This window comes from Corapipo altera, unplaced genomic scaffold, assembly GCF_003945725.1.
Source record: "Corapipo altera isolate COAL_440 unplaced genomic scaffold, ASM394572v1 45, whole genome shotgun sequence".
In the NCBI taxonomy this organism is placed as follows: domain Eukaryota; kingdom Metazoa; phylum Chordata; class Aves; order Passeriformes; family Pipridae; genus Corapipo; species Corapipo altera.
This window is the reverse complement of record NW_020884877.1, coordinates 15386660-15414468: the sequence shown is the minus strand read 5'-3', so window position 1 is coordinate 15414468 and position 27809 is coordinate 15386660. Positions and strand designations below refer to the sequence as shown.

Sequence of the window (27809 nt, the reverse complement as noted above, 5' to 3'; positions counted from 1 at the left end):
TAAGATCTTCTTTGATGTCTCTAGAGGTGCACAGAGAGAGAGGTAGATGCCTTAGAATACATAATCTTGTGCTGCAATCTCTGGATTGTGGTACCGAGCAAACTTTTTTGTCTTCCATTTTATTCTGTCTACGGGGGTGGCTGACAAATGACCTACCTCTCAATCCAATATGTGTACTTTTGGAAACTTGCAGTGTAGTTCTTGTCACTGCTGGTTTCATCATTTCTCAGATTAAAAGATGATGTGTCTAAACTTTTAGTTACTCGACCAAGGCAACCAATTTTTCATGTATGATACTGTCTGATGGCTTTTCTTCCATATGTGCTAGATATAGATATAATTTATAGGTTATTTCTTGCCAGTCAGGATAATAATCTGCTATTGCTTGAGGAAGAAAATCCTTTTGATGGCCCAAATACAGTGTATAGGGCACCTAAAGAAAACTGTAGATTTTTCATATCACTAAGATGCTTAAAATCTCATCCATGTTCTGTCCAAACAGCCTAAATTAGCATGCATCCTCCTTTTTAGCTTGTCAAATCACTTTTAAAGACTAATCTTTGGGGGTTTTTATGATTTTTTCCTATGTTTTAGCACTCATGGCAAAGCAATTCTTCTTACATGTGTTTGTCATACGGGCATCCTGAAGTATTTAAAAAATACTATACAACACCAAGTACCCTGCCCTCTTCTGCAACATGGCAGAGACTATTTTTAGTAGTTTATGAAAAATACAACATATCAGCATATTAAAATTTCTTTTATTATCATAAATGTCAGTGCATTAATTTTAAGTCACCACCACTTTGGCTACCTTGGATTGCTGTGAAACTGAGTGAGTAAACACAGTCCCTAGAACAAGAGCTGTTTATGAAAAATAAAGAAGTTACAGCTGAAAGATGATGAAGATGATTGACTTCCCCCAAATGTTTTTGTCTCTTACCCTCTCTATTGAAAGCTGTCTCAAGTACAGTGACTAAATAGGGTGTACATGCTACTCTCAAGGGTGCAGAAGGTGCAACTGCATTACCCAATGAAGTCAATGTCAGGTTTATTTTGAAGACACATCAGCAGGAGGAAGACTCATATATCAATCCAGTGAAAAAATACATGCTCTTTAGTTGAAAAACTGTTCTAATTTTTATCTCTATTTATTAATATAACTTCATTCAAGTACAAGAAATTATTTTTTAAAAGTTAAAAAACTCAATGTGTTTCAAACCACAACCATAAAAGTAAATTATTTGTGACACCAAATACTTCTTGCTTTTACTTTAGATGCACTATAGAGAAAAATCACAAGCAAACCCAAAGCATTATTATCTTTAGCTGAGCTGAGGGATTTAGTGATTTAGGTTTGAGGTACAGAATTTTAAAAAGGATCAGCTGCATGTTGGCTCTTACCTTCCTAGCAGTGGACACTTTAATCAACATTTGGAAAGAAAACATACCAAATTTCATCGCTCTCAAAACATTTGGATGAAACTTGTTAATAGGCTTGGCCTAATGACAAAGGTTTGACCCTACAAGCAAGAAGTACAGGAACCTGATGAGTAAGTGATTGATATGCTACCTTCAAAACTGCAGATTGGGATTGCATTTTACCACAATATTATACAGTTCTTGGCAACCAACAAGTAGTCTAGCCCTCATTACACCATCTGGAGAAAAAAAACAACAGCAAAAAAAAGCCCCGGCACGCACTCTCTTTTGGCAAATGCATGTGTGGGAGAATAGCCTACCTGAGCCAAAAGCTGTCTTTGGCTTCTAAGAAGAATCTGGCTGATTCAGAGGCTTGTGACAGCCTCTCACTGTTTTCATTTTATGTCAAAATCAGAAAATCACATCAATCTTCAAAATAGCAGCACATTCTCAAATACTACACTACTCATGCCCTTCAAAGCTGCTATATGCATGACCAGGTTTCCTGTTAAAATCCAGTAAAGTTTCCAGTTTAAATTCAAAGTGATCTCAGGAGAGTCAAAGGACACAAAGAATCACTTGGTATTGTGAAAAAAAAAAAAAAGGGAAAAAAATTTAAAAGGAGAGTATTTTTTTTTAATTCTTAAAAAGTGCTTGACTGGTTTTCCGAAACTTTCCAGTAATCGCTGAAATATAAACCTAAATATTTAAAAGGCAGGCAAAGGCTTCTTTGTTTTTTATTTGTTTTCAATTACTGCAAGAGGAAGAAAAGAGCTGTGTTCCTGGTCTTGTTTTTGTAAGAGGAAATCTTGGGGCTACTTCTACAGTCCATGGAGGAATAAGGGGAGACCTCAGCTCTCTGATAATCATTTAAGATGGGACTGAAGTTGTAAAAACAGATCTGTCCCATTTTGCCCCATCTGCTTCAGACTGATGATGCCCTTTAGCTGTGCTGATCAAGGCTTTTGTGTGACTATGAGGCACATCTGATTGGGGAACTGATCAGAATAAAAATAATCATAAAGTATTAACAAATGCATGGATATTTTTGTGGCACTGCCAGCTTACACACACACAGACACACACCGTGGGCTCTAACTTCCCAGATGCAAAGAAATGTTTTCCATCTTGATGTCATGTGGTATTTTTCTCAGCTCCTGAAAGTACTTGTCTCCAATGACAAGGCACAGTCGAGGAGGGGCAAGATGACCCCCTTTCTCCTCCTCTCGCTCCCTCTGTCTGCAGGCAGGGACTGTTATTCCCCCTTATTCACTAAGGGGGTCCTGACTGCTGGGAGGGCCATGCTCTGGCCAGAGGTGACAGCTTGTGGTGACCTGAAGACAGGCAGCCTTGGCCCTGCCATGTGCCCAGCAGCACCCTCCACCTCTCCCCTGTCTTCTGTAAGAGGCATATGTAGCAAGGGGCTGAGAGGGCAAGAAAATGATCTGGAATAAGGGTTAGAAAAAAGTAAAAAATTATTTGACATAATCTCAAAAATTTGTTATATGGAATTTAATTGATCCAGCCACCGAACAGGAGGAGGAATGGAAATGGAGTTCTTTTATCCAGCATATTTTTCACAGAATGAATTAATGCCTTGCTGAAAAAGTGATTTGCAGTTGACATTTCAGGCTGCCTTACTGCCTGGCTCTGGAATTATTCTCATTGTTGTTCACACAAAGGGAAAATAAACTCAACCACTTGGTTTCCTTTTCCCTGAAATATATGTCTAAGATCACAGCTTAGAAAGAAAACTAAATGGCAGATGGCAGCATCTTTGCAAAGTGTGTGCACTCTGAGCTATACAGACAGGGAAATTAATTTGTTCAAAGAAAAAGACAAAGGAAGAGCAAGAAAGAATAACAAAACAGTGAAGTTCTCATTAAAAGTTCTGGGGCAGCTTTTAGTTATGCTGTTACCCTGTAGCCAAAAGAAACAATCAAGAAATCCCTTTGCTTTGTGGCGTTACTCTTCATTGCATCAGTAGCAAGAAAGTTTTTTAAAGAATAAATTGAAATTTTGTGCATTTGGATCATTTGTCTTCCTCTCACCTTGAACCACACTAGAGGCTTCACTCCACAAACCCCGGGCAGGATTGTCTGTCCTCCTCTGTATACCCAGCAGGATTTAGATAGACACCCTCCACCTCCCCAGCAACTCTTATCCTCCTTTGCTGAGAGTGTCAAGAAATCAATCCTTTTCTCCTGAGCATCAAGAGGAAGCATTACTGATGTTTGCATCAACCCTCATGTTTCCTAGCTTTTCCTACATGAGGAGAATGAGTCAGAGCACACCTTCCTTGCTAGACACAGAGTGCCAGTAGAGACACTGGCTGTGTCATCTAACAGACCCCACATCAAGCATTTGCTCACAGAGCAGAGCAGTGTTCCTTTCATGGTCTCTGTGATCCCACAACAGTTGGCCCCACAGCTGCTTTGCCACATTTCATTTCATTTTTGCTTCATGCTGCCTTTGATATCAGAATAGTTGGGAAATAAATAGAACCAAAGACTGCAGACTGCATTAAAATCTCTTTTGTTCAAGAGATCTCTCAGACTAAAATAATGTTGAAAGGAGATTGATAAAAGCAAGAAAAGGGTTTAGGATGTTGAGGGAGACCCACACAGTTAAAACATGGTTAGGAGAATCCCTGTTATTTCCAGTCACCCTATAAGCCAAACAACTTCCTCTGGAGAAGGTCTGAGTTCATATTATTTATACAGCAATCTCTTCTGATTCTGCTCAAAGGCTAAGTACCCCCGAAATCTGGAAAATTATCAAAAGGGGAGTTTGATCTTATGTTGCTTCTGTAAGAAAAAACTCTCCCAGAAGAATGTCTCTCTGTGAAACCACTCTATTAAATTTTTACAACCCTGAGGTATGAATCAAGATTTGGACCCTTAACTTGCTTGGCAGACTTTATTACTGTATTATCTACCTCCTTGGGGTATACAGATGCTCAGTGAGCTTGTGTTTATAAAGCTCTTGAAGGTCCACAGATGGAGAGCAAAGAGAAGCAATCTATATTTTTACACTGGATATTCATGTACCCTCTTCTCCAAGGCTTGGCCTTGAACACATGGATGGTATGATTCCCCTTGGGGACAGTGACAGAACATATTTACTGCTTATTGCTTCACAAAGTTGATTTCTATCAGAAGTGCATTACATTCCTATCCAAGCAGGAGCCAACACATTCCAAAGAAACGTGGGTGATAAAAAGAGAATTTTGTCTGTTGAGCTGCATCATAATCAAGGCAGCAGCCAGCCATCCTTGATGCCAGTGATGCTCACGGCATAACACACCCAAGCAGAGCAATCTTGCTGTGGTCCTCAACATCCACGAGGGGAAGCAGAGGGGCAAGCACCTCTTTACTCTCATGACTGGTGACAGGACTCAAAGGAATGACATGAAGCTGAGTCAGGGGAGGTGTAGGCTGGATATCAAGAAAAAGTTTTTCACTCAGAGGGTGATTGGGCACTGGAAGGGCTCCTCAGGGAAGTGCTCACAGCCCCAAGCCTGACAGAGTTCAAAAAGTGTTTGGATAATGCTCTCAGGTGTGACATGTGGGGTATCCTGCACAGGGCTAGGAGTTGGACTCAATGATCCTGAAGGGTCCCTTCCAACTCAGCCCATCCTATGAACAGAAAGCACTGAGCAGCACTGCATTCAAGCTGCTGCAAAATCTTCTTTGGAGAGGCACTGTAATCACATGCCTTACCTGTGCCACTGTAGAGTTTCAGTAAGAGTCAAGGAGGAGGAGGGAGACTGTTTTCCCTGCTTTTCAACTCTGAATATACTTGAGGCCATCCTTTACATAACAATTCTCTGCCTCTCTTTTGAGAAATCCTTCAACATAGACAATGAGTCCACATTTACACCTACATCAGCCCACTAGAGACAATGCAATTACAGGTGGAGAAGCCAGCTGGAGAGATTCCAATTATTCTGAGAAGTTGCAATTGCAATGGTTATGCTTCCCTAGTCACAATAGGAAAAAGAGAAAGTAAAATGTGCTAGCAGCATAATGAGCCCATAGAAATGGCCCCTGTTATGTTTAGTGAAAAGACAGACAAACACACATGCACACACATTAGGAAGAATTTTGCTGAGCTATTTTCCTAGTTACCAGTCACTGCAAATACCCCTAATTAAGAATGCTCACAGACAAAAGATGTAAGAAATCAGAGTTAGTATTCCTGACTACTGACATAGATCTTTGGGATTTGAAATTTATGCTCCCTAGTGAAAGCTTTAAAAGTACACACGAAGGACATCTCTAATGACATAAGTGATAAAAGTCAGTTGAAACCAGACTTCAGATTTACTCTTTACCAGAATGCAGTTCTTCCTGCAGCTTTATCAGATACCCAAGACTGTCAGCCATATTCTTCCCAGCTGGCAGACAGGAGTTATTAACAGAGAAATTCTCACAAAATGTTCATCAATAACAGTTTGCGAGAAACTTTCCTCTATTTTTGCCTTTAAGGATTCCCACAGGGCTCAAGTTAAAAGCTGATCTGAGCAAAAATGGACAAGCAACTGGTTGCTTTCTCCAGAGACACCCAGGTTTCTTTCATTGAGACTAATAGATAATGTTCACAATTTTCATAAAGGAAATAAAGTGGAAAAATAAAGAAACAATTTTTTGGGAAAGAGGGTAGTCTAGGTAGGCACAGCTGATTATCCAGAACAGGTTTACAGTGTAGCTAAGGAGGCAGCAACCCATTTATGAATCCAAACAGTATTTTTCAAACTTGTCTCAGCTGAGAACACAATTTGCTGCACTTTTGAAATATTGTAGAAGAAAGAGGACAGTTTTACTCCTGTGGATTCACCAGGGTATGTATTTACGAATTTACTATAGCAAGCTCTCCATTATTTGATTCATCAAAAAAACTCCAGTTATTATAAACCCATTTTTAAATGGCCTCTTGTGTTGAGTGAATGCCTAAGTGTAACAATGTGCAACGGTCCTTTCAACCGCAAGCTTCAGAAAACTAAATGCTGACAAATAGTCTGGGGTCACATCTGTGAAATGATCCATATGTGCCAGCTGAAAGAGTTTGACTCTAGCTTGCTCTCAAATATTAACAGCTTTGCAAAAAAATGCCCTCTCTTCTGCAGCTGAAATTTTTCTTGTTCAGTCCCCAATATAAGCAGGTTTTTGTTTAAGTTCAAGCAAAATCCCATCTATCATTTAGTGATGACAAAGTGAAAAGCAACATGTTTTCAGTCTTTGTTGTAAGGCAGTGATACAGAGAGAACAGCCAGAAGTGCTGACCCTCAGCTGCCCTGAGGTCAGTGGGCCTGTGAGCACGGACACCGGCTGGTGGCCACACCAACACTTGTGTGGAAAAGCACCACTCCCTGTATTTAAGGAAAACATCCAAGCCAATCAAATGTCATTCCATCTCTTTTCAGTGCAAAGAGCAGACAAATCTCACTTTCCCAACAGGACTATCCTTCTCTGCGAGGCAACTTGCTTGGGAAGCTCAGCCGGCACTGCAGGTGCTTGGTGTGGCAGCTGGAGAGGTGTGGGAGGGAGCCTCCCAGGAATATCTACCAGCTGGAGGGGAAGGGGCACAGCCAGCTGCATGCAGCCACTGCCTGCCTGTGGGAGAGCTCCAGCTATTTGTCTCTGCCAGATTTAAGGCAATGCTTTCAGAAAACCCTGCACAGGAAAGCCCCTATAAAATGGGGAATCTCAATCATGACTAAGCAATTACCAAAAAAAGAAAAAAAAAGAAAAAAGTGTACATCTAGGAAATGTGTTTCACATATCTGAGAATAAGTTATCTGTCTGATATTGGGCCATATCTTCCAAGTTGAAGACAAAAGTCATTTGTTTGGTTGTGAGGTTTTTTAAGTTACAGTTCTGTGAGAGACATGCAATTTTGAAAGCAATAGCTTGTGTTAAATGTATCTCAACTGCTTCACAAAGGGAATTAGAAACCTGAAACTTGAATTATAAACAACTCACAACATAGATTCACATTAATTACTGTAATGCAAACATGGAAAAAATCGTATTGCAACCTGTTCCTGCATGGACAGGTCAGGGCTCTGGGACCTTCTCAACATGAGGAATATTTCCAGGGAAAAGAAAGGAAGAAAAACGCCCATATAGACACAGTGTCACCGTATCCAACAGTTTCCTTGGACATCTGATAATACATAACTTTTTTCTTAAGCACAAGAAGTTGGAACTATGCTATTATACAATCAACTAAATTCACTGTTACAAAATTTTCTAGCCTCACTGCTATGGAAGAAATGAGAAAATAACATGAATTCTACCTATTTTTCAGGTCTTAAAAAAATATATCTCCAACATTCTCATGTAAAGATACATAACAATTACAATAAATACAGGTATCATACAGATATGCCTGAGATACTGCAGAATCCTTCCAGTCACTGTCTAACAATAACAACTGTGCTCTGAGATTATAACAATGCCTTCATACATAGCTGTTTTCAGCCCCAACCACCCCCAGTTTTGATGAGCTCAAAACCATAGTTCCTCAAGCATCATGACTGATACCTTGATGGGCAGGTTCAAAACTACTTTAGAATTCTTCCCAGTAAATAAAAAAGTTTTAATTGTTTGTATTTTTCTTTCAATGCCCCCAGTAGCATGTGGATTATGGGAAGTAGATTCATTATCCAGTTTGATGTGTTATCATCACTACAGACACTGTGACTTCGGATGTTCCAGTCTTCACATAATTGTTACTCCTTCTTTTTTGACAAAGATTAACTGAGGATAGCAGTATCACTAGAGTAGGCATCTATATAATCAAGACCACTGTCATCTATTCTTGGTATCATAACCCAAACTACAGTTTCACAGTCACTGCTGTGAATACAAAAGAAATCTAATAGTGAAATTTAAGAAAGTTAAGACAGGAACAGCAGTGTACTTTATTTCAAACACTATTACTTGAAAATAATTTAAGCCATGAACTCTGGTAGCGGAGTATGTGAAATTGTTTCATGAGTAATAAAGATTCTGTTAAATCAGTTCTAAAGGTTTTCTCCTTGAAATTTTTAAGAACTTGACTTTTTTTGTTTTGGTCCTAAACTTTCATTAGATGTAACCAGTTTGGTGGTAACATGAGCTAAGGAACCTTGCTGTGAGATTTCACACTAGAATACAGCAGAATAGCCAAAAAAAAGTACAGAAATAACAGTTGTGACTCTGGTAGCCCAAAGTGAAATATGTTATTTGCATCAGTTTATAACCATACTGAGATGCAATTTACACGTTACTGATGTAAAAGGACATGATTGATGTAGTCACAATGACCTATCACAACATGAAGTCACAAAGTGTTTTTTAAATTTGTTTCTGAAAAGCATTCATGGAGAAAAATGCACAGACCTGGCCCTTGACATCTCATGAGTGACTTTAAAAGAACAGAAAAAAAGAAAAGAAAAAGATTTCTGCTTAAAAATATTCTGTTCTATCATTTTATGTTTTCCATTTCTTTTCTGTCCCTCTTAGTTAGTGAGGGATGATACATGTTTAAAATGCCTTCTACTAAAGACAGCACCAAAACTCCAATTAACATCAGCATGCACTGGCTTCAGGTAAATCACTTGTAATCAGCAATATAACAAGACAGAACTGCTGATTGGCATGTAATATTATTTTGAGTAAGATCTAGCTTATAATCATTCTAGATTAATATCTGACAAAGCATAGCTGATTTGCTAAAATTTTAGATACCTATCCATTGTACAGGCAGTTCTTAGGGTCTGACTGGTCTGTCCTTTCATCTCCTTCCACATGGAATGAGCTGTGTGATACCATTGTTGACTAGGTGGTCATAATCATTGTATGTGACAGAGACTTGTTTTTAAATAATGACCAAAACAGTAACAGAGCTACTGCAAATGTAATGCTGAGATGTGCCAAATGGGATAAAAACCCATTTCAATATCATATGAATACCAAATTTTACAAAACCATACCTTCTTTTCTGGTTAGCAAACCTGCTGTCAATGTTTTACTTTTATGAAATATTCAAATGCAGTGTCCAGTTTAGACAAGTTTGAATCTTGATCATTCACTGCTTTGTCCTCCACCACCAGTAAAGGGGTTCTCTAAGACCGGTTTTATTCAGAATCAGGCCTATGAGGAAAAAAAATGCAGCTACAGAAGATCCATGTAGCCACATCTGGTGCATACTGGGCTCCCAGTCCCCATGAAAGAAGGCAGCTGCCTCCCAGACACACTGAGGCCAATTGCTGTTGCCCAACTCCCCAAGGAATTCTGTGTGAAAACCACTGAACAGTATGTGGCCCACCTAGCAGCTCCCAATTCTCTGCTAGGAACCCCCTAAATAGAGGAATTTATTTTTCTGAAAAACATGGACCTGAAATGAATGCTTGTTCTTTCCTCCCTTCAGCCTAAGACTGTGGCTCCTACATTTATTTCAATCCCTCTCCACAGTGTTCCAGAGAGGAAGGTCTTTCTTTGCAGCACTGATTTGGTTTCAGGTCCATTACTCCCAGGCACAGCAAAACCATTTAGAATATTTAAGAAATATTCAAATGAAGTTGCCAGAGAGGAGTTTGCAATCTCCTGTTGAATCACCTATGCCATCTGTCCAGAATTTCCTCAAGAAATTACTATGAAAACATGCAACAAAGAGCAAAACAGCATCCCCAGATTTCTTTGTAGATGTGTTCTTAATGTTCAGGATAATTATCTTCTCAACAAGATTTGGTAATTTAAGGGCTTTATAAATGTTGAAGACATTTCAGCATCTTGGTCTATATACAGATGAAAGCCATGATCATAGAAAACTTACAAAAACATCTCTTTGGGGAAAATGAGAGGAATTTGCTATATTTACTAAATAATTCAGCAGCTGCATTCTGTCTTTTTTTTTCAAATTATATTCTGGCAGATGCAAAGTGTTAATTTGACTCAGTTGGGCTCTACCTAACAGACTCCTGGGTGTCTGGATGAGCAGCTGTGATCTCCCTCAACTTCTCACTCAGGGTCATCCCCCAGACTCAGCATCGTGACTGCCTCCACTCAGCACCTGCCTTAGCAGTAGTGACATAGTATGGATTACAACTGTGGCAACAAGCCAGGCTTCAAGAACTGTGGTTTCTATCCTGTGCATCCACCAAGATCTAGATACATTAATGCTGTTGCACTTACATAGGTTGGGCTTTCTTGAAAGAAAGATAACAGCCTCTCAGCAGAGACAGCAGTGTTCCTCAATGTTGGCAAAATATTGCAGTTGAGAGTAATGTTTGCTGAACTCTTTTGACGTCTGCCTGAAAATTGCCTATGAACAGTTAGCAAGATTCTCAAATGTGCTCATTATCTGGAGGATTATCCTTGATGTGCAGTCAGTTCGTAAAAGGTTTGCTGCAAATCCTCACAGTCCTCATCAAGACAATTACTCACAGAAGTTACACAGTACAGCTTTCTGTGCTCTGGCTGGGTGGTTTCTCTGGCTTTCACAGCATGAGCTGTGAATAGTGCAATTAAGTGCTCAACTTCATGTCACAGTACGGAAACATGATGCTAAACATTTGCTTTTTGCAATCATCTACCCTAGCAAAGCTTGAGCCTTTGATTACTTATAGTGTGACAAACAGGTTGGGAAAAGGGACAGATTGAATGAAAATATTTTTAAAAACAAGGATCCAAGAGCTTAAAGCGTTGCTGCTGCCCTGCTAAAAAGCTTTCTTTCACTCCGCTTGAGAAAGGAAAGGAGGTGTCACTTCCCTTTGCCTGTGTGTGTCCCCAGATGTTACACAGTCTATTCCAACAGACAAAATCCAAAGATGATAAAAGCTTTTCACTCTCCCTGCGATAACCCATATCCTCCTGTTACAGGATCTTCAAATTTCAATACCAAATTCAAGAAGATCATGGCAAAACTGAAAAAAAAGGTCGTCCTTAAGTGACAATATACTGAATCCAGTATCAGGACTAAAACACAATATATTAATTCGCTACACACTCTAATATTGAAGGCAGCTTTAGAAATATGTACTATTGACTAGGTTAAAAATGTTCTGAACAGCTTCTGGGCAAACTGCTAAATGAACAGTAACAGTAACATGCGGCCAATTGAAACTATAATTTAGATCATAGCGGTCTTAGTTCACATACGTTATTCCTCCTCTTTTCCAAATGAAGAATTAACACAACAGTTTTAACTCACTATAATTTGAGTACATTAATTTTGCACTCTGATTTCATTCTGTGTAATTCACATTTTTGATATACAAGTCCCGCATATGGCTGAAAATTTTATTTTCAAGTCACAACACATGACAACAAAAAGGTTTGCTATCACAGACTTTGATGCTGTGAATAATTTTGCAAGGTTCCTAGGATTATTTCTGTGTCGAAAGTAAGCCTGACTTAGGCGCTTATTTAGGTCTTTGATTAATTAGCATTGTCTTTAATAATAGAATTTGGCAAACTCGGAAATTCTTGACTAAATCATCACAAACTATTTCACTGCTTAGTTCATATTTCCCTCCCTAATCAAGGTATGTATTTTCTTACTTGTGCAAGCTAAACATAATTGAAGCTCCTGTGCAGAAACAACATTACCAGAAATAATTTGTAGGAGCATTTGACCTGCGGCCAAAAAAAAAAAAAATACATGACATAGCTACTTATCCAACCCCCTCTGTGATACTACAAAGAGGGAGAGAGATCAGTCCTGGAGGCAACAATAATCTCACCTAAATTACAGACCAAGACTCCTCAGCTAATTTAGTATTGTATTTACAGTATTGGCCAATTTTGCTTATACTATTTTCTTTCAAATCTCTTCCCCATACATAGCAAAAAGCTCAAATAAAGCAGGAACATGAACTTTAATTTTTACATCTTTACCTCACAACAGAGTAGGAATAGCAGAGAGACCCATCATAGGCATCTCTTTTTGGTTTTTTCCCCCCTCAATCTTCCTAAAAAGTAATTAAATTTAAAACCTCGCTCATCGGGAAAACTACAGCCAGTTCACCCTTAACCACTTTACCTGCGCTTTGCTCAAAAGTTACCAGAGGGATGGAGTAAAACACTCCAAGCCAAGGCATACCATCTGAACTCTTATTTTTCTTTTAAAAAAGCAAAACAAACAAAAACCCCCCAACAAAACACACAACAGAAAAAGATAAACTTGTTTCAAGAGACAGCAATTGAAGGGCCAATATAATGAACATTCATCCCACACAGTTATCTGAGAAAATAACTGAGAAAACTCTCATAACTGAGAAAAAAAAATCCCTACAATACCTTGGGATCTTTCTTCAAAATGGAGTAAGGTTTTTGTTGTTTCTAATCCTTTCAGAGCACTCAAGATTGGATATCACAGCCATGACATTGCTGGACTGAAAAGCTATTTTATATAATTTTGCAGTTTGTAAGAGGCAGTGGTTGCAATTTTCCTTTCCCTCAGATATCTGCACAGTGTTCATGGTAACTAATGCACCTGCCTTTATGAAAGAAAAGATGTAGAACACCATACACATTTAGACAATGCAATATATAGTTTCCTAAAATAATACATCACATGTAGAATATTATACTTATTTGTGAGATCTTAATGCTGGAGTCCATTATATACACTGACCTACATAACTCTCACTCTGTATCTCAAATCCATGACTTCTGTATTTCTTCCTTTATTAACAGAGTTTTCTAGACTTTACACTCTTACATCTTCATTCCATTATGGCATTTCGCACTTGGTGTTTCTCCTCACTGGCATTTCCAGTAGGGGTGGTTTGCAGAGCTCAAAAACAAAGCCAGAAACAAAGCCAACCCACCAGATCAGGGATGTGTTTTGCCTTTCTCAGAACTGTATCACAGTGGGTTGTTACAGCAGTATAGATCCCCTCTCCAGACATTACAGTAGCATTTGTGTGTATATATATCGCTACTGTATTTATTCATAAGGGTGTACATGTGCCTGCCATGCCAAGATCCTTCTGCTCTGCAGCCCTATGGAGCAGTCAAAAGTCTCACTGAAATACACTGCTCCCAAACATTTGCTGGTACTGCTTGGTGGGAAAATATAAACCCTGAGTCTTGGGACAAGTGATGAAGGAGATCACAGTCAACTTCATTAAATTCCCTCAGTTATAGGGTAAAACCAACTGAAACTGATGGAGCTCTGGAAGAGGTGAAAAATTCACATTACCCTATTTTGTGGAAGGGGAGAGCAGTATGCGGGTTCTGGCCATTAAATAACTAAAAGTGCATGTAATTAAGATTAGCAGGACAGTGCTAGTTATAAAAATTTGTAAGAAGATTACAGTCTGTATGGATTTAGCAAATGTTCAGATTGTTTCCCTCCTGTTTTTAAACCTGAGTGTGAAATAGTGACACAGGATAACAGTCCTTCCCCTCTGATGGCCTGCCTAGAGGAGGGGTCTGCGTCAAAGCAGTGTGACATCAAAAAGGACGTTTCTAAGACAGAGCTTCTATCTTTTCATCCAAATCCATATATTTTTTGTTCTATCCAAAGTAAACGTGAAATATTTCAAAGACTCTTGTGAAAAGCTCCTCTGTTGCATGCTTCTGCTATCCTTTAGCTCTGAAGTAACGCAATGGTAAAACCCAGGAAGGCGGAGCCTGCAGGCAGTCTCCAGCTGCTGATGTTCCTTGGAGGAGTCAGCACTGACCTGGCAGGCTTGAGGCAGCTTGTCTAATATCCTCAAAATTATGATAAACAGAACTGTTTCCCAGCAAACTTGCTAAGAGCAGAGGAAGCTACAGGGCTTGCACACTCCCTGGATCCAGGAAAGCCTCAAAGCCACCCAGTGCTGGAGGCAGGCCTGGAACAGCAGCAGGATAGGGCTGCAGGAACCCTGGCCAGGCTGGCAAGTGCTCTGCACACCAGCCACCAAGGCACCAGCCACCACCTGGGCTGCCATCAGGGTTTATCTTACATGGTACAAAAATGATGTTTGCTCATGAAAAAAACGGTTTGGGGGGAGAGGAGAAACAAGCCAACAAAAATAACTGAACTGTATTAATTTATTTCTAGACTTTTACGGACTCTGCTCCAGCGCTGATCTTTACATGGGTAAGACAGCATACACATCTCTCTCTCCCTCTCCCATACCTTTACCAATCAGTCCCATTCTGTCTGATTTCCACCAAAGCATGCTCTTCTTAGCAGGACAGACATTAACAACATTAAGACCAAATCAGATTTGTAGGTATTCATGTGCATAGCTGCCACATGCTGTTGATCCTAAGATAAAGTATATTATTTTTCATTCTTTAAATAATTTTAAAATGTTCCACAGCACATTTTGGAAGATTGTCCAGAAAAAATTTAGGAAGCAAGAAAATGCTAGAAACCAGAAAATTATTTTCACATACCTTTTAAATTATCTAAATAACAACATGCTATGTATGCTTAATGTTTTTTATATAAAACCATCTATGAGAAATTACCAATCATAAAACCATTAGTTCAGTTACACTGCTCTATTCTAGTACACTATCTTGCACAGTGGTACCTCATGAGAAAAAAAGGAATATCTGATAAATGCATTAAGACACTTAGCTTATTAATGGCCAGCCATATATAAGCTCATTTTCCTTGCCCCAGGCTTTTATGATCTAGCAATGGAAAATTTTTCTTCATATTTTTCAGAAATAACAGAAAATTCCAAGAAATGGAAGCCGCTGCTAGTAAAAGAAGAAAAGCTGAGTATCATCAGGGTTAATAGCTCCTATTTGAGATCCATGAATGATTACAGAGTTACTTTTCTATATCGAACTTTCAAGTTTCATTAATAATATGCTGCCTCTCCAGGACATAGGTGCGCTCCTCGTACAAAGGCTATTTATTCATCACATGGAATAGAAGAGCTAGAGGAACAATGGCTTCAAAAGTCTCGTGCTTATACATTTTGACAGTTGTTTGTTGGGCAAGTGCTCTTTGGTATTTAAGTATAACTCGTCCTACTTCTTCCTACACTGGCCACAGACAGGTCAGTAGCATATCCATAGCCAGAAAAAATGTTTCCTTTGGCAACATAAGAACTCGACCTATAAATCCACATTCCTTTGACTTTCTTATCAATGAACCCAACAAATGTGAGAAGAGCATCCCTTTCTTGGTCATTCTCATCAGCACAACTCACAAAGAGTTTGATGCAAGGCAAGCCATTCGAGAAACATGGGGAGATGAAAACAACTTTAAAGGAATTAAAATTGCCACACTGTTTCTTCTTGGAAAAAATACAGATCCTGTGTTAAATCAAATGGTAGAGCAAGAAAGCCAAATTTTTCATGACATTATCGTGGAGGATTTTATCGACTCTTACCATAACCTCACTCTGAAAACGTTGATGGGGATGAGGTGGGTAGCGACATTTTGTTCAAAAGCAAAGTACGTTATGAAGACGGACAGTGATATTTTTGTAAATATGGACAATCTTATTTATAAGCTGCTCAAACCTAACACCAAGCCAAGGAGAAGGTACTTCACTGGTTACGTTATAAACGGAGGACCAATAAGAGATGTTCGCAGTAAGTGGTACATGCCCAGAGATTTGTATCCCGACAGCAATTACCCACCCTTCTGTTCAGGCACTGGCTACATTTTTTCAGCTGACGTAGCAGAACTGATTTACAAAACCTCCCTTCATACCAGACTTCTTCATCTTGAAGATGTGTACGTTGGACTTTGCCTTCGGAAGCTGGGCATTCACCCCTTCCAAAACAGTGGCTTCAATCACTGGAAAATGGCCTACAGCTTGTGCAGGTACCGCAGGGTGATCACAGTACACCAGATAACACCAGAAGAAATGCACAGAATTTGGAATGACATGTCCAGCAAGAAACATCTTAGATGTTAAGATTTTTACAGATGTAAATACCTTTTTTTTAAATTTTGGTTTAGTCTGGTTATTTTTTGACAAAGTGATCTGCTGATTTACAAGTTAAACTGTGGGATATTAACTGTGAGAAGATTTTTATGACTGATTTTTCATTCTCGCTTTGACTACTGGTTTACAAACTTCAGGCTCTTTTTGGTAAGGACATTACACCAACCTAAAGGAACTTGAGTCAAATCTCAGATTTTGTATATTATCTATCACACATATCAGCTCTTGCATCTGTGTGTAAAAGGACAGTAATAAGCTATTATGAGCTGGTTAACAGTTCATGCCCCAGGCTCTGAGATAAGACTCAGACCCTAAGAAACTTTTATTCTTTTTTGACACCCTACAACCATCTCTGTTTAGAGCTTTGTTAATAAATTAGGCAGTATACATTTGCACTGAAGTTATATACCTACCTTGACATGTATATTCTAAAGTACAATGTGTGCAATTCCCAAATAGCTTACTCATGGTGTAATAGCAGAATTTAGACAGGTAAAAACATCAAAGTCCCATTGGCCTTAGAAACAAGCCCACACACTGATATATATTTTCATCTACCAAATGGTATTTCTTTAATTTATTTCAGAAGACACCCCATTTCTTTACACTTTCTAAAATAGCCCATAAAAGATGTAACACAATTTAAAAATGAAGTAGAATCTGTAGGAGAAATAATACAGGGGAGATGTATGAAAAATTATCTTAAAAATACATGAGGAAAGCATGAATATCTTAATTTCTAATTTCAAAGCAAGGTAATGTCTCTCATTAGTATCAATGGATTCTCAACTAAACATCTGGCATAGCAATATCTAATTATACTGAATGCTAGAAGTATCAATAAGCAGCATATTTCTTCAATGTCAGTCAGTGCCATATTTACCTAAAAAAAGTAACACAAAAGTAGCTTTTTACAAGTAAGCTCTACTTTTTGCTACAGTGCATACAGGTATGAGATTCTACCACATTTTTAATGGTGTTGAAAGGAAGAATTTAGTCCAATAAAAGAATGCAATCAATTTTCTGTTGTAGCAGAGTACATAAGAGTTGTGTACAAATTTCACACCAAAATAGAGGGCTTTTAAAAAGCATCTAGTAAAAGAGCCCAAACAACAACAAAATATTCTAGCCTTTTTTAAAAACCTGCTAAAGCTCTCAGGTTACTTATCACAGACCCAACACTCACTGAGGTGCCACTCAGGAGATCCCCTGAGCATGCAACAGAAATCAAATACACAAGATTTTATTCAAGTTGTATAACGTGCTTATATGTGTTTTGAATATGAATGCTTATGAAATGTCATGAAAACTCTTTGATAAATCAAGCTCTCTCTATTCAGCACCATCTTATAACAAAGAAGTAAAGTATATCACTCAGCAAATAACTTGGAATGAAGAACTCACAGACAAGTTACAAAGATACAAAACTCACCAAATATATTATTAGCTGTAGATTACTCACACCATCCACAGCGCACACAAAAGCCTCATTCATTTCACTTAGCATTATGTGCAACATATGCAAAACTGTTACGTCTGTATGTTATTCAGAATGTCTATAAAGTTGTCAGAAATTAACTGAGAAGAATTTAAAGGAAAGCTCTGACCTGATTTTGCCATAGGTGTACACAGCACTTTACAACAGTAACAGAGGAATGAAGATGCTACCCTAAAAGGTTTGCAGTTTCATGTCACATTATTAGTCTTATTCACAGATGCAGCACTATCATTTTGAAAGAAACTACTTGTAAGTAAGGTGAAGCGTGCCTGGCCTTCAAGTCACTAGCAGGAGCCATCTCAAACAAATCTATTTCAGATCTAAAGCTGAAGCTATACAACAGGCAGCCTAGGAGTTACTGTTAATCAACAGGAGCTTGTGTACCCTTCATAAATAAATAAAAAAAAAAATCAGTAACTTTTATAAAAATACTCAATCTCTTGCAGCATAATTAAGATTTATCCTTCCTTAGTTGATCTAGTCCTTGTTAAAGTTGCTCTTGCTTCCCGTCAAACTCAGAACTCCAGCTAAACAAGGTACAACTAACTACATAAGTGAAAATATAACGCAGTGATTGCATTAAGTTCAGCTTTTCTTACCCAAACCTCAGAATATGCTCGTTTATGAACAGAAAGGAGGCTGGAATTCATCAGGTGAGTCAGACAGCATAGATGCCACTCTATCAGGAACACACTTTGTAATAATTTGAACCCACAGGTTGCAATCACTTCTGCTATCCCTCTGCACTGTGCAGTAATTTGGGCTTTCTGAATCCACAACCGAATGGATTTGGTTGCCTTACTTCTGCTGATGCTTCTGTGGCCTTGGGTTAGTAACCAAGAGGACAGCAAGGCTCCCAGTCCAGATACCTCAGGGCTCAAGTAGCATGGTAGCCTTGAATTTCTCCTACTACAAGTAGACTGCATTAATGACTGCAAGGTACACCTTGAAAATAGTATCTGAAAAAGTGTATTTCCTGCCATTTATAAATAGATACATCTTGAACAGAAATGTAAATGCTCATCTTGAAACTGATGTACATATTTCTAAGGCATTTTCTCCTGTATTCAGCTGTATATATGTGTAAGTCTGCTTGCTATGTAGCATTCTGTTATGCATGGAGCTGAGTGAGGCATATTTGTCCAGTGTTTCAAGAGCCTTAAGCATGTGTGCCCTAACTTTTGAATGTACAAGATATTTTTTCTTTTGCTGTCAAGTGAATTTAATGCAACACAACAATAGCCTAATTTTCTACTTCTATTAATTTTCTGATATTAAATTTCACTAGCTTGTTACACTTCAGATTTATTATTTTCCCTTTGCTCAGAAATTTCAGTATTGCAACCTGCAGATAAAAAAGGAGCAATACATCTACTCACAGGGACAGCTGTCCCTTCCACTCAGTAGTATTTTTGCCACATGGAATACTGTTAACAAACAAATATTTGCAATAGACTTCTTCTAATCAAAGAAATATTTACATTACCTTAAAGGTCATTTTGTTTCACTGAGCATGGGACAAATGACAACTTAGTTAGACATGCTGGCTTCCAGTCACATCAAAAGTGTGACTATAATCACATTTTGATTCCAAAATGTACATGAACAAGGCACATTGAGCAAAGCAGTCTGAGGGGGAAGTGCCTCTCTTTAGGAGGAGTTTTTCCAGAAAAGTTTTTTTCTTTTTTTTGCTAAACCCATGAGAGTATTTGAACAGAAGTCTCAAGGTTCATTTTCCATCTTTCCTAACAATAATAAGTATCAATTTTGATTCTTTATTGGGATTTTTTTTGTCTTTCCAGTGTAGATGGCAATGGCAATTTGTAAATGAAGAGTGTAATTAACTAGAAAAGCTTGTCAACAGTAACCAAACTTTAGGTGTATCATTATATATGACTGGCTGTACTTATGTATTTATTTGTCTAAATTGTATATATTGTTTTATCTATAGTGTCTGTAGGAGTGTATTCTTTTAGATTAATGTATTATTTACAGTTTTGTGGGATTGCCAGCAAAGCTGCTAATCAAGATACTATTTTTTGTATCAATGTCAAAAATAAAAAAAAATTTAACAAAAACAAAATGACAAAATCAAGTGAAAAATTAAAGATGTCCTGTAAGTTTTCTTCTTTGCTTCTTTCTAGAAATGTAAATGGTATTATCTGAAAACACAGTATCAGTGAATAGGCTCATTTGTCATAAGGAAGAATATTGTGCTGTAAAAGCAGATTTTAAAATAATAATTGAAAAAATAAAAACCCCAAAATACCACTTTTATTCATCATTTGTGCAACAACTTCATTAAGCTGATGTCCACGTGGATCACTATTTCCTTTGAAGCCAAAGACATAATATTAAAGTAGCCATGGCAATATCTGACAAAGTAGCAGATGGGTTCATCTTCTGCTTTGCCCTATTTAGGTGGTTTGGCATCCCCAGCCAATAAGACCGAAGTCTGGCTGTTCTAAGGTGGTGAAGCTTTCTTACTCCCTTGGCCCTACAACATGGTTCTTTTGCTACCTCCATGGTGTCTTAACATGTGTGCCTGCAGCCATCAAGAACTACACACAGGAGAAAAAGAGAAAGCACAAATGCCCCAAACCCCACATCTCATAAAACCACAATAAATTGCTTTGAAGTTGCTGTGTGAGCACCAGGAGGGCACCTAAACAGAGGGAAAGGGTCCTTCTCTGGTCTCTCATAGATCCATATTGACCCTAACAGAGCCTTTTGCTTCCCCAAGCCCCCCAAAAGCACCTGCAAATAAATGAAGAATCACAGTGTGAATACACCCAGTTAACCCAGTTAGCCTCATGCAGTGTTTGTTTACCAACACAAACATACGAAGATGCTGTTTTTTCTAGCAGGAAGGTCTGGGTGAGTTTAGGGTCCTCACAACAAAATAAAAACACAAAACAAAATAACACAAAAGTAGGAAAACTTCCCTTTTATTATAAGAACTAGTCATAAAAATTCCTCTCTCTCCATTCTTCCCTTTGCAGTTTCCTATGTAGAATGAAATATCTAACATCTTGACCACTGGCTTCATTTATGAAATTGAGGGGAAAATAACACCCATCCCTGAGCAGAAAGGGAGCTTTTGCAAACCAAAGTGTATTTGCTTTGTGTCACCTGTTTCAGAAGCAGCTCAAGCTGCTACAGAGTCCTCAGGCATCCCAGGAATGCCTGCAGCAATGCAGCAACCTTACAAACCATGAGATGCTTTAAATCAACGAAGACTTTCACATACGGTAAAACTCCTCCAATCATTTTCATCTTTCTCTCGTTTTCATGAAAGCAGCCTGAGTCCAATTGCAACACTTACATGGTGTTTAATTAATAGACAGCTTAGAGATATATAGATATTAGTACTTGTAGGATGGATTTCATGTAGTTTGATTATCTTAATTACAAGCATTTTATTTTCTCATTTACTTAATTGATTGTCATAGATTTCCAAAGAAATTTGCACTGCCCTAAGTGAAAATGGTACGTAAAAAAACTTTCTTAAACTGCTGAAACTAGCTTATTGAAGCAGCAATGTGCCAAAAAAAGGGAGATCCATGTGACATGAAACATTGTACTGAGTAACATCTGCTTCTTTTTCTCTTGTTAAAAATACGAATTTATGAAATGGAAGAAGAGGAGTCATCTGGGGAATAAAAAAACATTGTATTGATTCAGCTGCACCTGTAAGAGACTTGTCTCAAATATCACCTCTGATGACATGCCTAATGCAGGAAAAAAGATCCATTTTTCTGCTAGGTCTGCACATTAGCTGACTCTACATTATATCCCTGCCTCACCTGAAGGAACCAAGGAGAGCAAGAGGCAATTTATTTGTCATGCAAGATTTATCCTTGAGCATTTATTTTGCAAAGGCAGCATTACATATCAAGCTAGGTAGAATTATGTGCAGTGGTTTTGTAATGCAGACAACTTTTATTTGGGGGAAGCAAATATCCCAAAATCGAGGTGTTCTGATTAACACCTACCATATCTGCAGCTAAATGAAAACTATCAAGAATAATTCCGATCCCTCCATCCCTTTTTCCTTTAGGAGTTCCTTTCTCTGGCCTATTTTCTAATATGACCTCTTTTCTCAAAGAGAAATGGGACCTCTAGGCACCTTAGCATAGTAGTAAAAGCAAGGGGGAAGCAGAGAGCTCCCTACAGTATCATTACGGAAGTGCCAGCACATCCAGTGAATAAAATTATTTAGCATGACATCCATCCTCTTTTGGCAATAAAGAAGCAGCCACAGAAGTGAGATAAGCCACAACCAGCACCTGAGCCTGTCCATCTTGATGCATGAGCTGTTTGGCTCCAAGTGCATCATGCTCAGATCATGCACCGATTCTTTCTTAGCACAAGACATTTATAGGAACATCTTAACAGAAAAGTGGTGCCAAAATATAGCAAGAGCAGAAGGGGATAAATTTTTTTATTGTTTATTCACTTGCATTAAAATCCCTCCTCAAAAAGCATCTTCTATGGCAGGAAGTTTCAACAGTTATCCATTATATACCAGATCTTATCCTCACACACCGTTAAGAACAGCCCAGTGTAACACCGGTCTCCATTATCCGCTGTACTGCAGACTGCATTTGGCTTGAGCTGTGAGAGGCAAATCAGATTTGATTCAAGTCACAAACCCCATAAGTTTCTATGGGATTCATGCCTGTTTTTAAAGGGCTGAATTTCATCCTCTGTCCAACTCACGTCTTATAGTGAAATCAGCTGGAATATCATCTATGTTCCTGGGGAAGAACACTGTATCCCATGCAGAACTTCACTCACCAGAAACTTCACCTCTTATCAAACACGAGCAGGAAGACAAAGGAAGTAGTAATCCCTCCAATTTTCCATTAAGACTGCTCTTTATGAAGACAAAGTAGATAGAACACGAGACCAAGGCATTTGTAACCTGTGCAATGAAAGCAGGCATATAGCACTAATTCTTGACAGGAGCGGGCTCTGTGCTGAGTTATCTGTCACCTGGCTCTCTGCCAGTTCACAAATATGTTACATTCTGCCCACAAAGTCTGTTTGGCAGCACTAACAAACACATGCCACTATGAGAGCAAGAGCCCCACAAGGCCATGCCTACTTGTAGCAATTGTTTCTTTTTCTACACAGCTTTTATTTCTGAAGTCACTGCATTGGAGAAAAACTAGTGGTATAATGATGCCTGCCTTAAACTTCATTCATCTGGAAGAATCCCAACAATCTAACTTCAGATTTATTTTCTTCCCCCTTGATAATGCAACAAGTATAGATGGTCTTTTCAAGTTGGCATCAGGACTTGCTGGTGTCCCTCCAGTTCTTTCACCTCTGTTCATCTGACCAGTCACTGCCCTCAAAGCTTCCCGTGTGAATCCCTTCTGGCTCTAGTCTCTTACCTTAAAGCAACACTAAACCTGCTCCCTTTTCTCTGTTTACAGGTAGCTCTTCATTTAGGTAGTTCCAGCACCCACAGAGCTCCCCCTCCACACTCACATACCCTTGTCTGACTTCAGGCATCAGCAGATCCTTCAGCTGTGGCTTAGCCCTCAACACATTGTTCTTCCCTGTATCTACTTCTGCCAGCATGCCCTGGAAAGCTGTCACCTGTCTGCTTTCCTATTATTCTTTCTTCTCCTTGCAAGAATGTTTACTTCTTTCCATTATTAGTTTTTACAAAACTGAGAGTTGCACATGGTTTGCCAGTCCCAGCTTAAATTCATTACCATAAGATAGGACAGGCACCTTGACCTTCCTACCTGTGTTTCTCCTCCCTTTCTCTTCCCACTCCACCTTTTTGTTTGATTTACAAAAATCTCTTTAACCTCACTCTGTTCTTCACTAGTTTTAATCTGCTTCAGTCTGGTACAATTCCCTGTAATTTTCATCACTCCCCACTTTCCTTATGTGCTTTTGCACAGCTTAGCATTCTCCCATCTAAATGTATCCATTCAAACCAGCCCAAAAATAAGAACACAGGGGTTTTATGAAGAGATGGTCCCTACACTGTCCCTACACTGTCCAGTACCTGGCAAAGTGAATTCAGCCAGTTTCAGGGGACAAGTTGCGCTTGAAGTAGTTCCTTCAAGAACCTTTTCTTTGATATTGCTTGGTACAGTTTAAGGTAAATGGAGAAAAACCAGGTCCATCATCTTTCATCTTGCCTCTGCCTGCAGAGATCACTGCAGTGCCCAAGAGATCTCACTGTCATACACTTTGTAAGGTTGGTTTTTTCCCTTAATTCCTTTTACCTTTCCTCACATAACCTTGAATAGTTCATCAGAATACAAAAAAGCATTTTTTCATATTTCATTTTAACTTCCATTTAATCAAGTATACTTTATCTCAGAACTTCAATGTTTTAACCTTTTTATCTGCTTCTACTCCCTGTGTTGCCTCCATTTTCCTCATATCTTCCTAATAGTTTGACACTTGGCAGAGAACTTTACAAGAGTATTTGCATGAAGGCTGAGCACAGCAGTACTTTTCTCTGTCCCTGTTTTTGAGGTATCAACAACTGCATTATTGGATTCGTTTCACCAGACAGGACAGTTTATCTTATATTATCACATTTAAAGCATAAAATGAACTTCTGCTAGTATCTGGAAGAGACAACAAGTCTACAGGGCTAGAGCAGCTATAGACATTGTAGGTGTTGCTAAGGAAACTTCCCAGTTTGACCATGCACAAGACACTCCCAACACCAGAGACGTTCACTGCTGGGACTGAAGCCCCTTCACACCAGCAGCTCCAGTGATCCCCACTTGACTCTCCACACACCCCACTCACAGTCAGACCAGTTTCATTACCAGTTCACCCCGTGTTTCCCATGGCAGAGTTTCAAATATCTCATTCCATAAAGCAATTTATTCACGGTGCAGTAACACAGAAACAGCTCGAGCTGCTGCCTCTGAGGAGGGACCCCAACAAAGGAACCCCTGGGCTTTTATACCCTCACAGTCCAAGTGCAGGAAAGTCTCACTCTTCCTCCTGTGTCCTCCACTCCTGCTGTGTCTCCCAGTATCCATTTACCTGGAAAGGGGTTGGCAGTCCACAGCCTTTTGTCTCTCTGGGCTCCCACCCAGAGCTCAATCTGCATCTCGCACTACAGCTTGCAAACTGAGCTACCTGCACAAGATGTATCCCTCAACAGCTGTCAACAGACCCATGCTATTTTTAAAAGTATGTAGTTAATGAATTTTATATACAACACCATTTCCCCTCACAAAAGCCATAAAAAGGTCCAGATCATTCAGGATAAAGCCATCAAGGTGCACTGAGGCTTTGTATTATGCTTGCCATCACTTCAGAATCACTTATTTAGCTTCCAGGTTTAACAAGCTTTGGTTGCAGGATGGTTTATGAAATGAAGTATTGCTGCCTCTGGAGAGTAGTGTCCTGTACAGATGAGGCTGACTCTCTACTTCCCAAGCACCATTTTATTCTAACCATTTCTGTACTTTCAATTAGTGATTCAGCTGATGCCAAGGTTGATGATAGGCTGCTTTAATTGGTCATTAAAAGACAGTATTATTTACTGCCTTGTTTCTTGGATTCAGCATTTCTACACATGGAGATAAAACTAATGGGCTAGAATAAAAAATGTATACAGCAGGTAATTAAAATTACATTATTTAATAGGGGAACATACATGCACACAGTGTAGGTGCTGTCATATACTTAGAAGCAGAGGTTATGGAAGTATACATTTTAATTTGTATTATAATGCAATTTAGCTGTTACTTCAAACAGATGGGTGAGCTGTGCAACATTTTTAAACTCATTTAATTACTTGTAAAAGTATTGGCTTGTGTTAATTGGTGCAGTAAATTACACAATGGTTCACAGATTCCTTTAAAAAGGACTTTGAACATGTATCTATAGGAAAACAAACTGAGCCCTGCAAGTAAGTATTTGACAAAATAGTTATTGGCGGCTTGTTTTATATAAGTAAATATACATAAACAAGATCAAAAAAGCCCACCATTCACCCAAGACAAATGTGCCTAATGACAGATATTGCTGTATAATTGTATCTCAGAGACAGGTGAATATTGCAGACAATATATCCAGCCATATGCTGAGAAGAATGATGAGATTAAGTAAATGTAAACAGATTATCCTTACTTGCCCCCAAAAAACCCACTCATTATGTGTGGAATTGAGGTAACCAGTGTGGGATGATTACTGTTGTCCTTGTTTAGGGCAAAGTCACTTATTAAAACAAGGTAAGTGGAAGAAGGTCCACAAGAACATGAAATAGCCTATGAAATGTCTAGACCTCTATTCAATTTAAGGTTTAAACTCCAGATGTTGCTTATTGTCCTGAACTCCAGGAATGTCCTATATCCACAAGTGTGGATATCCTAAGTCAACGAGTAGAAAAATGGCTAATCTAGTAAGTACTACAGAAGAGTACACTTGTATTAGATAGCCAAACAAAATCTGTAGGGCAAGAATGGTTGTCGAGCTCCATAATAGCAATATTAGACAAGCTTTCTAGCATAACAAAGCAAAAACCTTGGGGGATCCTAGGTCACACTTAAGCACAAAGCTTGCACGGAAGAGCACATTTTACCTTGGAGAAAAAAAATCATGGTGCCCCAAAATGTTACATTTTAGGTTTTCTAGGATCTAAGGAGAATAATGAGAGTGAACCCTTATCAGACAAAGTTACCTTATTTGTGAACAAATCATCTATTTCCTGGACATTCAAAATTAAATGCTTTAATTTTTTTTTCCTTGGTTTTGAAATTGCTGTGCTGGAAATGTCACTGAAAACAAGCTTGCACTTTTCTCTTCTGCTAAGTCCAAGAGCAATATCACTTCAAAGGAGTGCATTACATTTCATTTGAATGCTGGGACAAACTCAGCAGTAAGTAAACTGAAATCATAAGAACTGTCCATGTTAATACTACAACCTGACAGTGTTTTCCCTTTCCAGCTCTGATCATCAATCATTTCATTCTCTTCTTTCTATGTCCTTCATTTCAATAGCACCTAACACTATTATTGTTTTATGCATCACAATTTCTGTAAAGCTGCATTTTATTTAAATAATAAAAAAACCCCAAGCTTAATGTAATGTAATATAATACAAACATTAAAAAAAAACCTAAAAAAAACCAGAAAAAATGCATGTGGAAAATTGTACTTGCATGCACACGCTTCCTCTCAACATGGACATGAAATACAGAAACAAAATGAGAAATATTTTGTTCTTTAACATGTACTGTGATGATGGGTGACAGCTCATGAGGAGAGATTAGAGAAAACAGTACTGCCCTTTCCCAGGTTTTCCTTTTACTAATAATGCTATTGTTTGAGAGCAAGAAAACCTGATCTAATCAAAGACTGAATGTTGGATTAGAAGACCTTTAAAGATCTTTTACAATCCAAACTATTCTATGATTCTGTGTCCTTGCTCATTGCAGGGGGGTTGGACTAGATGAACATTTAAAGGTCCCTTCCAACTCAAACCATTCTACAAAAGGAAGTGAAAACAACATCACTGGCCACAGGTGAAGAAACTCTGGGCAGGAGAAGGAACAAAGGAGCCTTACATACAAGGACACAAAAAACTTGGAAGCCACAGAAATTTTAGTGGAAGTGATAAACTACAGATGACAAAATACTTATTTCTCTGAAGCCTATGTCAGATAACAAAACTTTGGAAAAATAAACATGTCATGAAATTTCATGTCCCCCACTGCCTCTGATCCACATGTTTATTCTCAGTTTGCTGTAATGCCACATTTACAGTTTGCTGTAAAGACACTTATTTGCTTCAAGCAATAATTCACAATGGGTGAGGCAACATCATCTATGGGATTTGCAGCTGCCTAGAACACATCAGACAACTGGCAACAGGTTTATCTTAACAGTTCATAATGCACATTTTTGAAACTGCACTTCTAATTGTATTAGGACCCACACATGATGAAAAGCAGCATTTTCAAGGAGTAGTGTGCACTCTGTCCTCTT

At 38.6% G+C, this 27809-nt stretch overlaps 1 protein-coding gene across 4 annotated transcripts in view; it reads left to right on the top strand.

Moving 5' to 3' along the window:
• B3GALT1 (beta-1,3-galactosyltransferase 1) overlaps positions 1 to 20091 on the top strand; it is a 188414-nt gene extending 168323 nt beyond the window's left edge. For all 4 annotated transcript variants that reach the window (XM_027636924.1, XM_027636925.1, XM_027636927.1 and 1 more), the window contains 2 exons: positions 14467 to 14505; positions 15085 to 20091. In XM_027636924.1, coding sequence (XP_027492725.1) covers positions 15314 to 16294 — 981 coding nt within the window. In that variant the 5' untranslated portion in view covers positions 14467 to 14505; positions 15085 to 15313 and the 3' untranslated portion in view covers positions 16295 to 20091. The remainder of the gene's footprint in view (positions 1 to 14466; positions 14506 to 15084) is intronic.
• Positions 20092 to 27809: the final 7718 nt, after the last annotated feature.